General features: G+C 35.8%; 1 protein-coding gene across 2 annotated transcripts in view; it reads left to right on the top strand.

Annotated features, from left to right (window-relative positions):
* The window catches only part of LOC149565732 (superoxide dismutase [Mn], mitochondrial-like), a 29,977-nt gene extending 15,536 nt beyond the window's left edge, over positions 1 to 14,441 (top strand). Inside the window, exons 6-7 of one of the 2 annotated variants that reach the window (XR_016362067.1) lie at positions 12,938 to 13,167; positions 14,293 to 14,441. Coding sequence is in view for 1 of the 2 variants with exons in the window: in XM_089819229.1 (XP_089675355.1) it covers positions 12,938 to 13,033 (96 nt within the window). In the remaining variant the exon portion in view is untranslated. Of the gene's footprint in view, positions 1 to 12,937; positions 13,226 to 14,292 lie in introns of those variants that run through there. The other variant, XM_089819229.1, reaches the window with a different exon arrangement.
* Positions 14,442 to 14,863: the final 422 nt, after the last annotated feature.

Raw genomic sequence — 14,863 nt, forward strand, 5'->3', positions numbered from 1 at the left:
AATAATCTGAATATGCAAGATGATCCCTGGAACCACTTACAGTGATTAATATTTGCAGTAAGCATGAAGATCGCGTCAGCTATCTAATAATAACTGTTTCTGATTTAATCTTTGGACAGGTGCAATCTGTGATTTGACGCCTATGATAGATACTTTTAATGCTTGAAAATAGTGCCCCTGATCAGACAGTTTATGCTTGCAACTTGAGAGTGGCCAAGATGGCTGACGCTTGATATGAGCAGATCCAATAAGGACAAAATAAAATAAGATGTCTTTGATGCCTTGAGAGGATAAGCCAATTCTCATCATATACTTGTGATTCATGAATGGAGAAACACTTTGATAAGATGCATCTCAAACTGATTCATAATCGGGTTTTTTAACACCTTAAACCACTTGGTATCTGTGTTCCACAGGGATGGGTCCCCTATGGTTTTGGGGTCATACCCGTATTGGGGACGAAGGGACGGATTTTGGCCGTCCCTTGGCTTGTCCCCTTTTTGGCAAATTTGGTAACATCCCCGAAATGGCCAATTTTTTTGACAGGAAACTTGGGGACGATCAGCAGTACTAGGGACGTTTTTTCCGTCCTCTATATTACGGAAGTAATTGGTAAATACTTGCTTGATATTAACAGAGACCGAAAGGTCAATTTATACAAAAGAATGAGACGATGTTTCCTTAGGAAACGATCGTAAAGAATAGAAACATTCTATTCTAGAGAAAGCAAAAAACGAAAGCAAACTAAAGCTTATTAGATATTTACAATAGATAACCATTAACTAATAATAGACAAATTATCTATTATTGTACTATTCTATCTGTCCTCGAAACTGTTGGCCGTCCTTTTTTTCTAGCCAATTTGGTAAAGGCAAAATGCTCCCCCAAAAATCATTTTTCTCTAATTTTTGCTGTTTGAGCGACCCCTAGTTGTCTTAAAGACATAATAAAAATATGCAACCCATGTTTGGTCCATTCAAACACTAACTCTTCTAATCATTTTTAGATTTGACATACTTGCTAAGAGGAAGGAAAAAAACTTAAGTGCAGTAGCCATAGAGAGGAAAGATTGTGTTTAGTGAGGAAAGATTGCATTTAGTATTTACTAACTATTTTAGTTCGACTTCTCTTTATTTCAGCATGATACTTGGAACCTTTAGGCATTTTGATTTTTGCTATATATGTATGTGATATTGTTATAATAGAAGTACTTAGTATTTGCCATTTGATAATATTCCATGTATTGATCTTATAAAATTGTCTACGGTGAATAGTTTATCAATGTTATGATATGCATATTTGAATTGTCTCTATATATATAAAAAATCCCTTATGTTTTTAATCGCTGTCCCCAGAGGTCCTGTCCCCTAAATTTTGGCTTCGACCCATACTCGTACCAGAAACACGCCCCTGTCCCCTAAAACATCCCCTTCCCGAAACTTTGTGGGGCATAGCTTGGTATACCTTAAACCACTTGGTATACTTGAATCACTCTTTGTAATTGAGAGATCTCTTCTTTAGCTTAGCCAATGAAGATAATAATCGGTGCTCATAAACAAGATGTAAGGGCCTATTTGTTTGTTGGAATTCAACCGGAATTGGAAGCAGCTAATTCCTAAAAAAATTAATCTGCATTTTGGATGTGCAAAGTGGAATTGTGAATTGGATTTCATATCCCATTTTGTGCCCAAAATGAGAATTTGATATTCCACCTAAGCTGGAATTGGATTTGGCAATTCCAATTCCCATTTCCCTTTTGCATATTTGATAATATTTTGGATCCGCTGAAAGGATTTCGCCTACAAACCCGTGTGATTAATGTACTCGGAAGCTAATCCTAAAATTTAAATGAAAATAGTATAACTAAGAAATATACTTATGAAATGGACAGGTGATAGAGTGGAAGGTGTAGAGGCGATCTTGAGTAGGAAATATGTGGAGAAAGAGAGAGACGAAGGGCAAGCCGACATTTTAGACAAATGGAGATCCTTTAGTGATGTGAGGGTTTTGAGCGGAGGCAGACTCCCCACTCCAAACACATTATTGTACACATAAAACCCTCTTGCTCTCTCTACCTTCTGCTCCAATTCTGCCTCCACATTTTGGATTTTGCCCACAATCCGCAGAGGCCTAGTCAAGAGAGAGCTTTTCAGCAATGATGGTTGAGAAGGCTGTGCAAGATGGTGTTCTGTGGCGTTTAAGCATCCATCCACGCTTGAATCTTGGCCCTTGACAAAAGTCAGATCCCATGTGGGTCTTAGAATTGTTTGGGATTCACGGACATCCACTGAGAACAACTAGCCCGACATCCTCGGATAGTAGCTCCAAGAAACACACTGAACTTTTATTCAACCTGATTCGAATCATAAGATATTGGTACAACCAAATGTAGGTAAAGCATATTCCTCATCAAATTCAAGGTGAACCAAACGGGTCTAGAGATTCATTGTTCTTTACAAGTAAAACATTGTTTTTGTCTCCTTAGTTCTTGCCTTGTTTCAAAGTAGAGCCTAATTTTTTGGGGATTTTTTGATTAGTTGGTACATTAGATTCTTTGGGAGTTGATGCCTCTTCAAGTCAACCTTCTTTTGGTAAATCCCAAGTCTATGTCTATTGCTTTCTTGATGGCTTCTTGTAGGGAGCTAGGGTCTAATGTCGTGACCAAACCTTCTAGCGGGTCTTGTAAGCCATCCATAAAGAGTATGATCAAGTGTCATTTTGGTATGCTTGTGAGTAGAATTGAGACTCTTTGAAACTCTGTCATGTGCTTATCAATTAAATTTCTCTGTCTAATTTGAGCCAATTTTTTGAAATGTAGCGTGGGATTTTACTGGCCTAGTGGTGGAGAACTTGAACTATTAGGTTACACGTTCAAATCTCACTGGGGGTAGGGTATGTATGCTTTGTTTGAGGTACAATTATGTGCCTCTTGCAAGGAGTATGGGGTTGTCTCATATCGCTCACACTCTGTGTAGGCCTAAAAGCATATGTTTGTTATCTTGGACTATAAAAGGACCTTTCCTTCTCTTTTTTTTAACAAACCTCCATTTTAGTTTCTTTGTAAATTCTATGTAAGAGGTGATTTTGGAATGCCCCATTGTTATCATCCCTTGATACCACCATTCACGGGCTACTCCATGTTGATGTTTTGTAGCTTCACTCGGACAAATTGTACCAAAGATATTTATATATATTTAGTACTATACATGAGATGTATATATACATATATAATGATAATTATTGTCATTATGTTAATGAATAGAAATGTCCCATATTCTTGACTCTTTCTCATATAAATATAAGAGGTTGTTGCATTTGAAATTCACATACCAAATAAGCAGTGCTATTATATTTGCAAGTGATCCTCGTGAAATAACATGGTATTAGAGCCAAATTGCAAATGTAAGAAGCATTGAGAGTCTAGGCTCATTACTATTTGCATTGAAGATTAATGATTGAAGTAAAGTGCCCTTGTGGAAAAGTGCGAACATAAGGCCATCCCCACAAGTGATGGGCTATAAGAAAGTCCATTTAGGAAATGACACATCAAACAGGAGAAGGAATAAGTAAGCAGGATATAGAAAATATGACAGCATTGTGGGTAATACACCGTGGAAGAACTATTCATTGAGAAGGAAATGAATAATAAAAGAATATGCCACCGTGTCTTGGTTCTTCTTAGATGTGTTGAGAGTTTTCTTTGAATTTTGTCAAAATATTTGCAACAAGCATGTACCATTTTCACCTTTTCTCTTGGCGACGCATATATTATTTCATTGGATTGTGTTTTGTTATCTTACTTGGAATACTAGTAAAGTCTATGTGTTTAATTTTCTTTGAGTGACACCTACGTGGATGACATCACATAGATGGAGGAACCTTGGAAAAGAAGTCCAATTCCCTGTTTGGTGTGAATACAGAGGAAGACAACATCCATTGAATATTTAACATTGAGCTGATCTTCAACAACATAACATTGGGACAAACAACTCTTATCAACCCCTTTAATGTGGTACATGCACGCCAAATATTTAAAAAAAAAGGCTAGTCGTAATATACAGAATAAGAGGACTGTGGGACCGCCGTCAAGGCATCATCAAATCTGCACAAGAACTAAGGCATCGGGGCTATGACTGAACACACAGGATATAAGTAGGATGTTTAGTAAGTGCAAAACCATAAATCAATTCCCAGTGTAATAACTTATAAGTTGAATGCAAAGAGGACAAGTGCCAAATTGATTCTTGGTGAAGGTATGATATATTTTATGTTTTATTTCAATGTTATAAATCAATCAATTCATATATATATATACACACGCGCGCGCGCACACACACACACACACATACATGTTATGGATTAATTATGAATAAAGTTAAGTATTATGTTATCTTAATTTTATTGTTGAAAATATAAAATAGAGAGTTATGTTATAATCATTTATGTTGTAAGTAATAGACATGAGATAAACCACTAACATCCTAATCAATATTAAAATTCTTATTTGTATTTCTATATGTACTATAAGAACTATGTGCCTTGATCTTTTCCTTTGAGAATGTTCTTGCGGGAAAAGGAGATCGACTTTAGATTCAGAGGGACTTTGACACTTCTTCAAAGCAACTTTGGATGAGGAGCCCAAATGATTGATATTCAGAGGGATTTCAATAGCTTGTGTGTGTGACTATATGGTTTTAATGGGCCTACCCCCTGTGTACATCATGAGGAAGTGACGACTTGAGTCACTTCCTCATGGTTATCACTTGTATTTGCAGAAGCTATTGAAAAGTGACGATCTTACAATAACTTGATTTTCTATTATGATGGATATCTTACGATATCTATGCAAATCATGATAGATTATACTTTGCATGGTGGATTAAGTTCCTTAAACGGACCATAAATGTTTATATGGTACACATTATGAGAACGAGTGTGCAGATACCTTATAAACATTCTGAGTATATGGTGAATGTTATGCAAATTGATGTTCAGGAGGCCATTACACAAAGTACTTGGTGAATATCATGCAACTTGATGTTCAGGAGGCCATCACTCAGTATTTGGTGAATATCTTGCAACTCAACATCCAGAAGGCCATTATCAAAGAGTACTTGGTGAATGGCATGTGACTTGACATTTAGGAGGCCATTGCACTTAATATCATTTCTCAAAGTACTTGGTGAATGTCACATGACTTGACATTCAGAAGGCCATTACGCTTGATATCATGAGATGATATCTAAATGGTCGATATCTTCTAATCAAAGATATCCTTAATATTGCCAACTTGATATTGCATTGAGGTAATACCTAAGAATGTGTTTATCCTTTGCAGCTTAGAGGGAGTGTTGATGTTTTGAATCTTCAGTCGGATAAATTGTAGCAAAGATATATATATATATATATATATATAGCTACAATGACTGTCATTATGTTAATGAGTAGGCATATCCCTTCGACATGTTCCATGAAGGAACATGCCTGTTATTGACTCTTTCTCATATAAATATAAGAGGTTGCTGCATTTGAAAAACACATACCAAATAGGCAGTGCTATTATATTTCCAAGCGATCGTTGTAGAATAACACACCATCTAGGAGGACCAATGCATATGTTTGATAGCTTCTCCCCTTGTCATTTTAGTCAATTGGAAGTAGTTGAATTTTTACACCCGTGTCCTAGAAGTTGTTTTTGTCGACCCATCAAAGTATGTAACGTTTAATTTTCCTACCTGTTTTTTAAACTCTGAGAGTTCCATTATCTCATTCTTAGATCCAAATATTCTTTGAATGCTATTTCCGTTTGAAGATCACCTTCCTTTCAATCTTGCGCGAACTGTTATTGTAGCGAGCTAATGAAGGTTCTGCTCTTTCAATCTGTTCTATTTGTGGTGTAAAATTGGGAATTCCATGTTGGAGATCATTTTTTAGGCTTTTGTTTTGTAATTACTCCTTGACTGTTTCTTCCTCCATTGTTATTGCTTTCGGGGATTTGATTTAGGGTTTTATGTGTCAGCACATCAATTGAGTGAGCTTTTTTGAATTTCCCTTTGTTCAGTTAAGAATTGGTCCATTTTGTTGGTGACGTTTCCTTGCTCATTTGTTTGTTCTTTTGTCCTGCTTTCCTTCTGCTGTATGTTTTGAGTACTTTGTCGCTCATTCACTTTTTATGCAGGAAATCTGGCTTTGATACCAATTGTAATGTCCTCTTTTTGGTTTTTTGGGATTTAGGGACACTATGATAGGATCCTTAGGATTGTATCTTTGAGATTACTGATATTATGTACAGTTTGGAAATCTAATATAAAAATTGCTGTGGCAAAAATATGTAAATGTCTAAATCTGTACAAGAAATGATTTATAGAATGTTTTGAATATACAAATTACCGATATTTGTTGCATCTGATGTAGCAGATGGAATATGCAATAAACTGAAATAACTCAATTATCGCTGTATCTGGCGCGACAATATTAATACGCAATTATGATGTTTGTGTTTGCAATCACATCCTCAGTGTTATCTGATATGACAATCTGAATATTCAAGATGATCACCGGAGACACTTACAGTGATTGAATGTTTGCAGCTAGTATGAAGATCACATCAGTGATCTAATTTCTATTTCTGATTTAATCTTGCCAGACGTGCAACCTGTGATATTTCTTCTTAATGCTTGCAAATGATGCCATCTCTGATTAGACAATTTATGCTTGCAACCTGAGAATAGCCAAGATGGCCAGTGCTTGATATGAGCAGATCCAATAAGGATAAAATAAAATAAGATATCTTTGATGCCTCGATGCAGGTATGGAATTATTATGAAATGCCATGGATAAGTATTGAATACAATGATCCGTAATTATGAATTATGTGCAAGTAATGGATGTATAATGTAGTGCATTGTATTGTATGGTAATGTAGTGGATGGATGCAATTTATTGCAATGCAAATATTAAAGATGGTTACATGATGATGGGTGGACTTAGCTGACCATCATGTCATCGGTCCTTCGTACAGCCGGTATGAAACGGTGTCATTCATGAGTTATCATGTATGTCACTCATAATTGCATCTTAATTGTGCTAGCTATGCAGGTTGTTGATTGTCTAAGTACATCAATCACTTTAATTAGTTTGAAACCATATATTGGTTTGTTTTATTCTGAACCTAGAAATTCATATTATGTACAAGAAAGAGGTCTGCCACCTCTTGCCAAAACTTCCTTATTTGATTAATGCAGATGATTAAAGTTCACTCTCCTTGTTCTTGTTCTATACCATTTGGGATTTAGAGTGTAGGCTGCCATATGAAATGGGGTCTTGATGGTGTTCCATCACTGCTCCAGAATGGCCCTAATGTGCTCCCCTCAAAATCCCAAATTAGGGTCCTGACTATGAATTGCTTGCATCATCTGTTAATGTGTGCTGTCAAATGTCTCATAAATATCTACAAAAATTGAAAATAATCTAGCAAATTTACAATTTAGAAACATAAAAACAAGAAAAAATATAAAATCAGAAATTCATTAATAAAATCAGCAATTTATTAATTTGAAAGTTAGAAATATGTTCTTGATTATGATGGAGGTCAAGGTGCCTTTGTAGGATCATTTAATGAAATCAAAGATCTTCATGATCAATTGGAGGTCATTGGTCACAAGATGGAAGAATAGGATATGGTGATTATTGTGCTAAAAAGCTTACCATGATCCTATGAGCATTTCACTGAAACTCCGAGCACCACCTCTACCAATGTTTATTTGAAGTTTGACGATCTGTGCAGGAAGCTCTTGTAATAGGATAGGTGTAAGAAGCAATTTGACAACAATAATGAGATAACCAATATGGAATATGCTTTTACAATTGTAGACAAAAGAAAAGACAAGACATTTGGGAAAAAAAGACAAGGCAAACCTAATGACTCATCAAAGAATCTAAAATATATCAAATGCCACTATTGTGGTAAACTTGGCCATATGAAGGTGGTCTATAGATAGCAATAAAATATCTGATGAGGGAGGCTCTCAATAGAGGCTTGCTTCAATTTAGTAATCTTCGGGGTCCGTGAAGACTATACACGTGTCAACAAGGACAATGTCTAGATAATGTCTGGAGGAAAATTCTTGTGTTACTCAAATATATGCTTTGTTTTGGGCATAAAACTAAATATGCTCTTAGTGAGTCAGATTATGCACAATTGTCCCCAGTTGGACGACATGTTTAGTGCACATAAGTGTTTTATTGTGATAAGGAGTCCAAGAAAACCATTACAGTTGGCATTAAAGATCATGGGTTATATTGACTGTTCGATATTGGAGAGTCTGAGGGGTATGTGTTGGTTACAAAGAGTTTATCTATTAGTACTCTTTGACATCAATGTTACGGACATCTTACCCTAACTTTTGCTTAGTTGACTTGAGAATATGGTAAAGGCTTACCTGGTCTTAAACATAAGATGAAGTGTGTGCGAGCTTGCTAAGAAGGGAAGCAATACAGCACTCCATTTTCGGAAAGACAAATTGTGAGAACTTCTAAGGTCATTTAGATGGTTAATGTAGATTTTTGTGGACCAATAAAATATTGCATTGGTCACTTTTGCTAGATATTTTCTTGTTTTTGCACATGATATCAATAGGGAAATGTGGGTGATTTCCTTTAGAGCAAAGTGAGACATGTTAAATGAATTTCAGAAGCTTAAAGCCTTAGTTGAAAAAGAGTTAGGATGTGTATTCATCATTATCAGGTTAGATAATGGGGGTGAATTCTGTTCCAACAAGTTTATTGTCTTCTATTCTAATTGCGGTCCTTACTAGTATGAAGATGACATGATATATGTTGGAGAGCCAAGAGTGTTCCAAAGAAGTTCTGGGTTCAGGTGGTATACACTTTAGTATACCTTTTTAGGTCTCCCACAGGCTGTCAAGAAGTCCACCCTGGTTGAAGCTTGGTTTGGGACTAAACCGACAATCAACTATCTGAAGGGTTTTGGTTCTACTGCATATGTTTGGATTCCAAATGACAAGAGAACCAAACTGGATAACAAAAGTCAGAAGCTGATACAAGGGAAATTGAAAATCATAAGACCTATAGGTTGATTGATGTGCATATTGATTGTCTGACATTCAATAGGGATGTAATAATTGATGAAGGCAGGCCTTTTCAGCTCTATTCTCTGATCAATGGTCTTGAAAATCAGCCTTTTAAGGCTTCAGACTGGGTGTTTGGCTTCCATTAGCTCTATCTAAAGGGGGTATTCTGAGGATTTTCTTGTGAAATCTCCTAGATAGGTATCCATACCAACAAATTTTCCTCATAGACCACCACCTAGATGATTTCATTCCAGACAACCCAAGTCATGGTGATCATATTGATTTGGAACAATATGCATCTTCCTTGCAGCCTAAGTGGTGGGCAAATCTCATTGATGTTTGGGATAATGAACTAGTAGAGGATAGATCTTCTAGATACTTGAGTTTATGCTATTATTGCCAACATTTAGAATGTTCGTGAGCCCCTAGATTTTTTGGGGGCTAAAATATAAACCGAAATGTGGAAAAGCTGTGGAATTTGCACATCATAGTCTTTTGAAGAACCAAATTTGGGTTCTTCTAGATCTTTCATGAGGGAGGAACCCATTAGCTGCAGAAGGGTGTACATGGTCAAGTAGATAGCTGATGGAGCACTTGACAAATACAAAGGATAGTTGGTGGTGGGTAAGCATTCTTGTAGAGAGAGAATAGACCATGAGAACACCTTTGCTTCTGCAACAATGATGAGCGCCATCTGTGTAGAGCACAGTTTGGCTAGAAAATCGATTAAGTGGATGTGAAGAGTGCCTTCCTCAATGGAGATCTGGAGAAAGAAGTATGCATGATGCAACCTAAAGTTTTAAGGTTGCAGGCAAGGGGCATAAGGCACGCAGAAGGCTCTATAGGGTATAAAGTAGGCACATGGCATGGTAACAAAGATTGATAGGCATTTGGATGCACATGCCTTTGGGTGAAGCCTTTCAGATCCCAATCTATGCATCAAAAGGATTGGCAGTGATAACATTTTTCTTATCATCTGTGTCAGCGATATTATGATTTATCATTACTAGTAGTAGGGAACATAATTTGTGTCATGCTTTTGATATGAAAAATTTAGGCCTTCCGCATTATTGTCCAGTGTTGGAAGTCTAGTAGACGTGTGGTAGTATTTTCATTTCTTAGTCTATATTTGCTAGGAGGTTGCTAGACAAGTTTAGTCTAATAGATTGCAAAGTCCTGTCTACATCAATGGAGAAAGGGCTGAACCTTCCAGCTGAATTAGACTCATCAGTGGTCAATGGGTCAGCTTTCAGGAACTAGTAGGCAAGTTCATCTATTTTATGACCACTAGACCTAATTTGAGCTATGTTGTAAGTTCCATTTATTCTTTCATGACAACCCCAAAGGCAGAACATTGTGTCGTAGCAAAGAAAGTACTTAGATATGTGGAAGGAAGACCTTAATTTGACATTTTCTACAATTGAAGCAAAGATCTCAGCTGATTGATTTTACTGATACAGATTGGATAGATTTTGTTGATGATAGAAAGTCTAATTTTGGGTATGTTTTTAGTCTCCTTGTCAAAAATTGAGTATGAGGGAACCGTCAAATCAGCATGCGAGTTAGGTTGGCTTCAAAAAATGCTTTCTAACATGAAAATGTCATAATTCGTGCCTTTCCCCTTGTTTTGTGACAATTGAGGGGTGCCAAAGCTTGCCAAAACTCTGTCTTCCAGGAGTGTATGAACATGTGGAGATTCATTGTCATTTGGTACACCAACTTGTAGAAGATGGATATATGAGGTTGCAATATGTGCCAATTAAGGATAAAACCCAAGTTGTTGATTTAGATGCAGATGTGCGGCCACATTTTTTTTTTCTTTTGGGGGTTGGGGGCAGGGGGTGGTGGTTAGGACACACACACACACACATACACATGCAAAGAAATGAAAGAAATATACAAAATTAAGTCATTTGACAGTATGATACTTCATCATTGATTAAGATAAATATTAAATTCCAATTGATAGTCTACAAAAATTCAAATTGAAAAACTAATAAACCCTATCATATAAGTCTTTCATGGTTCTAATGCAAATCAGAAATTCATTACAATTACAAAATCAAACTTTAGTTCATGATTCAATGTTTACAACAAAATTAGATGAAAAAAACAACCAATGATTTCTCTGTTAAGGCTGTCTCAGGGTTAAGGGGCAAAAATAAAAATAAAAAAGGTCATTTCCACATGTTTTTTGAGTTTTTAAGTTGAAAAAATGTTAGTTTTGACGTTTTCTAGCAAACTGGGACCCAGATGCTTGGGGAACACATCCACAGCACTGTGATGCGCTTCCTGGGCGCATCCACAGCGCATCCGCCTCCAGGCCTGCCAGAAGAGAATCGGTAACTAAGGATAAAATTGCAAACATTCTTACCAAGTCCGTGAGTCCAAACAAATTTGTAAAATTTTGGGGCAGTCTTGTTATAGTTAGTAGACTAACCATTGAGGGAGGATATTACAGTAATATTGTTATATTTAGCTTATAGTGGTCATGTAATTCGTTAAGTTAGTTTTTAGTAATTTCATTTTGTGTCTTTAGTTCTCAATTGTGTCCGAGTCCTTTATGGAAAGTTCTTTTGTAATCTCTTATTTAAGAAGTATTCATCTTCTTTGTTTAATATCGATTATCAGACATACACACATAATTGCTTTCACTAGCTGCAAAAATACAGCCTCTCTGCAATTGCAGATACTCTTTAGGCAATGATTTAAGGGGACTTGCCACCAGACATCATCTAACAGAACACCAAGCATCTGCAGCTATAAGACATTTGCTCCTATATTTGCACTACAGAGCCAGCCAAAAAGAAAATTACCTTAACTTCACCTTAGATTCATGGCCTCCTTTAAGGGTATCTACTGGATGGTTATTTATATTAAGCTTTGGACGTAGGTGGATTGCCAAGCTTGGCTTTACTATTAAGTTTGGTTATGGAGAGAAAATTTAGGAGTTAAAAATGAAATTTACAAGGTAATATAAAAAATACCCTCTTATTTTGTTTCTTGAGGGGGATCTGTTGTCGCTTGGGGTGATGTTCTTGTAAATAATGAATAGTTCTTAAACACTTTGATCTATTGTTTTTTTAACTTGTAGGGGTTCTTTCACCATATAATTTGTATTTAAAGGAGGCATATTGTTCATTGACTATAATATAATGTATTTCTTCAATTCTTCTAGTTTTTTATGATCTACAATTTTTGTATTATACTCATTTGAGTTTGCCCTTCTATTAGGTGTTTCTTTTTTTGTCTTTCTTGTTCATAGACCTTGAAGTCACTTGTTGCTATTATTACAAGTTGTTTGGGGATCTCATATGACTAAATTCATGTCACCTAGGGATGTGTTTGTATTTGTAAATAATGGTAGTGTTTAGACCTTTTGCTTTTGCTGTTATTATTTGTCTGATGTTGTATCTGTCATTTTTTGAACTCGTGGGTGTACTTTTTTAGCCACAGTACATGTTTATGTTGAAATGAGGTATAGTTGTTTTTTGACTTCAATATAATATAAACTTTCAATTCTTGTTTTTTTTATGATTTACAATTTTGGGTTTATTCTGATTTAAGTTTAGTGTTCTATTAGGTTTTTAGTTTTTGTCTTGTATTAGGTTTTTAGTTTTTGTCTTTCTTTTGTTCGTAGACTTGCTTTAGGAAATCACTTGTTGCTATTGTGATTAGTTGTACTTTAATTCCAATTGACATACAGTGGTCACATGTGGATTTTAATATAATATTATTTCATGTTAATTGGCAGGTATTTGTTTTCTTTTTATATCTCCTTGAAATTTGTTTTTTTTTTCCTCAACTTATGAAACAGTGAATCTAATAAAATTTTTGTGATGCAGTATAAAAATGTACGGCCTGATTATTTGAAGAACATTTGGAAGGTGATAAATTGGAAATATGCAGGTGGTGTATATGAGAAGGAAGCCAAACCATGATAGACACCGTTTTAAAAAACTGGCACAGAAGTTGAATAGTTGTCTTTTTGGATGGATCTTTGATGTTAATTTATAAGTCGTACAATCTTGTTTAAATTGTTCACTTATAACTTTGATACCATAAAGGCAAACAGGCTTGTAAGTTTGAAATTGTCAGCCCTTTAATAAAATAAAGATCTTATGTGCTGCAAATTAGTTTATGCCGGTTGATTTTATTCTTTACTGATTATAAAACAATAGACGAAAATTTTGTGCATGCCAGTTTGTTTGTGTAATTCATTGGAAATGTTTGTTTTAGAATTTTTTTTGAGATAAAATATGAGGATCTTTGAACGGGGCCTAGTCCCTGAGACTACTAGCAACATACATTAGAGAGAGAAACTGTGTGAACAACCCCTTATATAAGACATAGCAGAACTATTACTCAATACAGATGACATTCTATTATTACAATACCTAATCTACTGATGTTAAATAGCAGCATAAAAGCCATATACCCAATATCAAAACAAAACATTGTGAGCTGAACTAAGATATTTGTGAAGCACCTCTATTGAGCCATCCTAGCGTTGGGAGGAGCTATAAGCCATCTAGCATATGCACGTCATTTCTAGAGACTCCAACCAACTCAACCTAGGGAAGAATCGGCTCAACTATAATTTCCAGCTTATTTCATTTGAATGCCTTTATTATCTTAATCCTCTCAACAGCCCTAAATCAGTTTATCTGTTCCCAGAAGTGGTATTTTTTTAACCAATGGGAAGCTCCAGTATCCCTTTATGTTGAGGGATTGTAATCTGTTTCATAATCTTATGAGGGTCTTGGCAAATTTTTCCTAGTGCCTGCATATATATGATTAATTTCTCAACTCTCTCCATTGCTATCCATCTCCAAACCACCCATAGTCTCCGTGCCCTTTGACTTCACTCTCTGAAATGCTTTCTTGGATGCTCAAAACCTCACCATAAGATCCAACCAACTCTCTTATTGTTGTATCATTCACCGCCACCTTCAACTTTAAGAAATCATCCAAAATTCTGCCTCTTGAACAAATATCTACCATGGACCTTTGATTCTTTGGGATCAATGTTATTTTTCAACTTCACACCATTATTGATGTTGAAAATTTTCTTGAGTTTGTGACCTGTGACCACATGTCAAAATGGGTCACTGGAGCCTCACTACCTCCCATTAGCACTGAACCATAGCAGAAACATAAAAAACTGTTAGAGAATACCAGTGTCATGACCAACAAACAGATGACAGCTCGAGCTAAAGCCAGCATTCATTTTGCTTACATGCTCCACACTAACTTGCTATTTATTTATTGCTTGTTTGCTTGTTGAAATTTAAAGCTTGTACATGCGAAGGAATACAAATGCACGAACACTGCCCTCCAATAGTTCAACACTTGACTCTTTGGAAATGCCTGCCATAACAATATAACAGACCATGGGGTTTTGCTAATCTACCATCTCATGGTTTTCCATGAACATCTTTTGTTTCAACCCTTCATTTGCTAGTGAATCAACTACATGATTTGCTGTTGGAAACAATGTCTTAGTTCAGCATATGCAGTCTTTATTTAGCAATAAGTAATTTCCTAAAATCACCTCACTTTGTGAATTAGGATATAGATCTATTTTTCATTGCATTTATCACTATTTGAGAATCTTGTAACTTCTACACTTGTGGGTGAGACTCCAACTCTTCCCAATTGACATTGTGTTTGAAATGGCTGATTTTGTTTGTCCCCATTTGTAAGGGTCGTTTGTACCTCTGGTGCTCTCCTCTTAGTAGATATAACAGATGTACTTGTTGCTATATTTG

This window comes from Cupressus sempervirens, chromosome 3 (assembly GCF_028749045.1).
Source record: "Cupressus sempervirens isolate cs-2001-9-10 chromosome 3, ASM2874904v1, whole genome shotgun sequence".
In the NCBI taxonomy this organism is placed as follows: domain Eukaryota; kingdom Viridiplantae; phylum Streptophyta; class Pinopsida; order Cupressales; family Cupressaceae; genus Cupressus; species Cupressus sempervirens.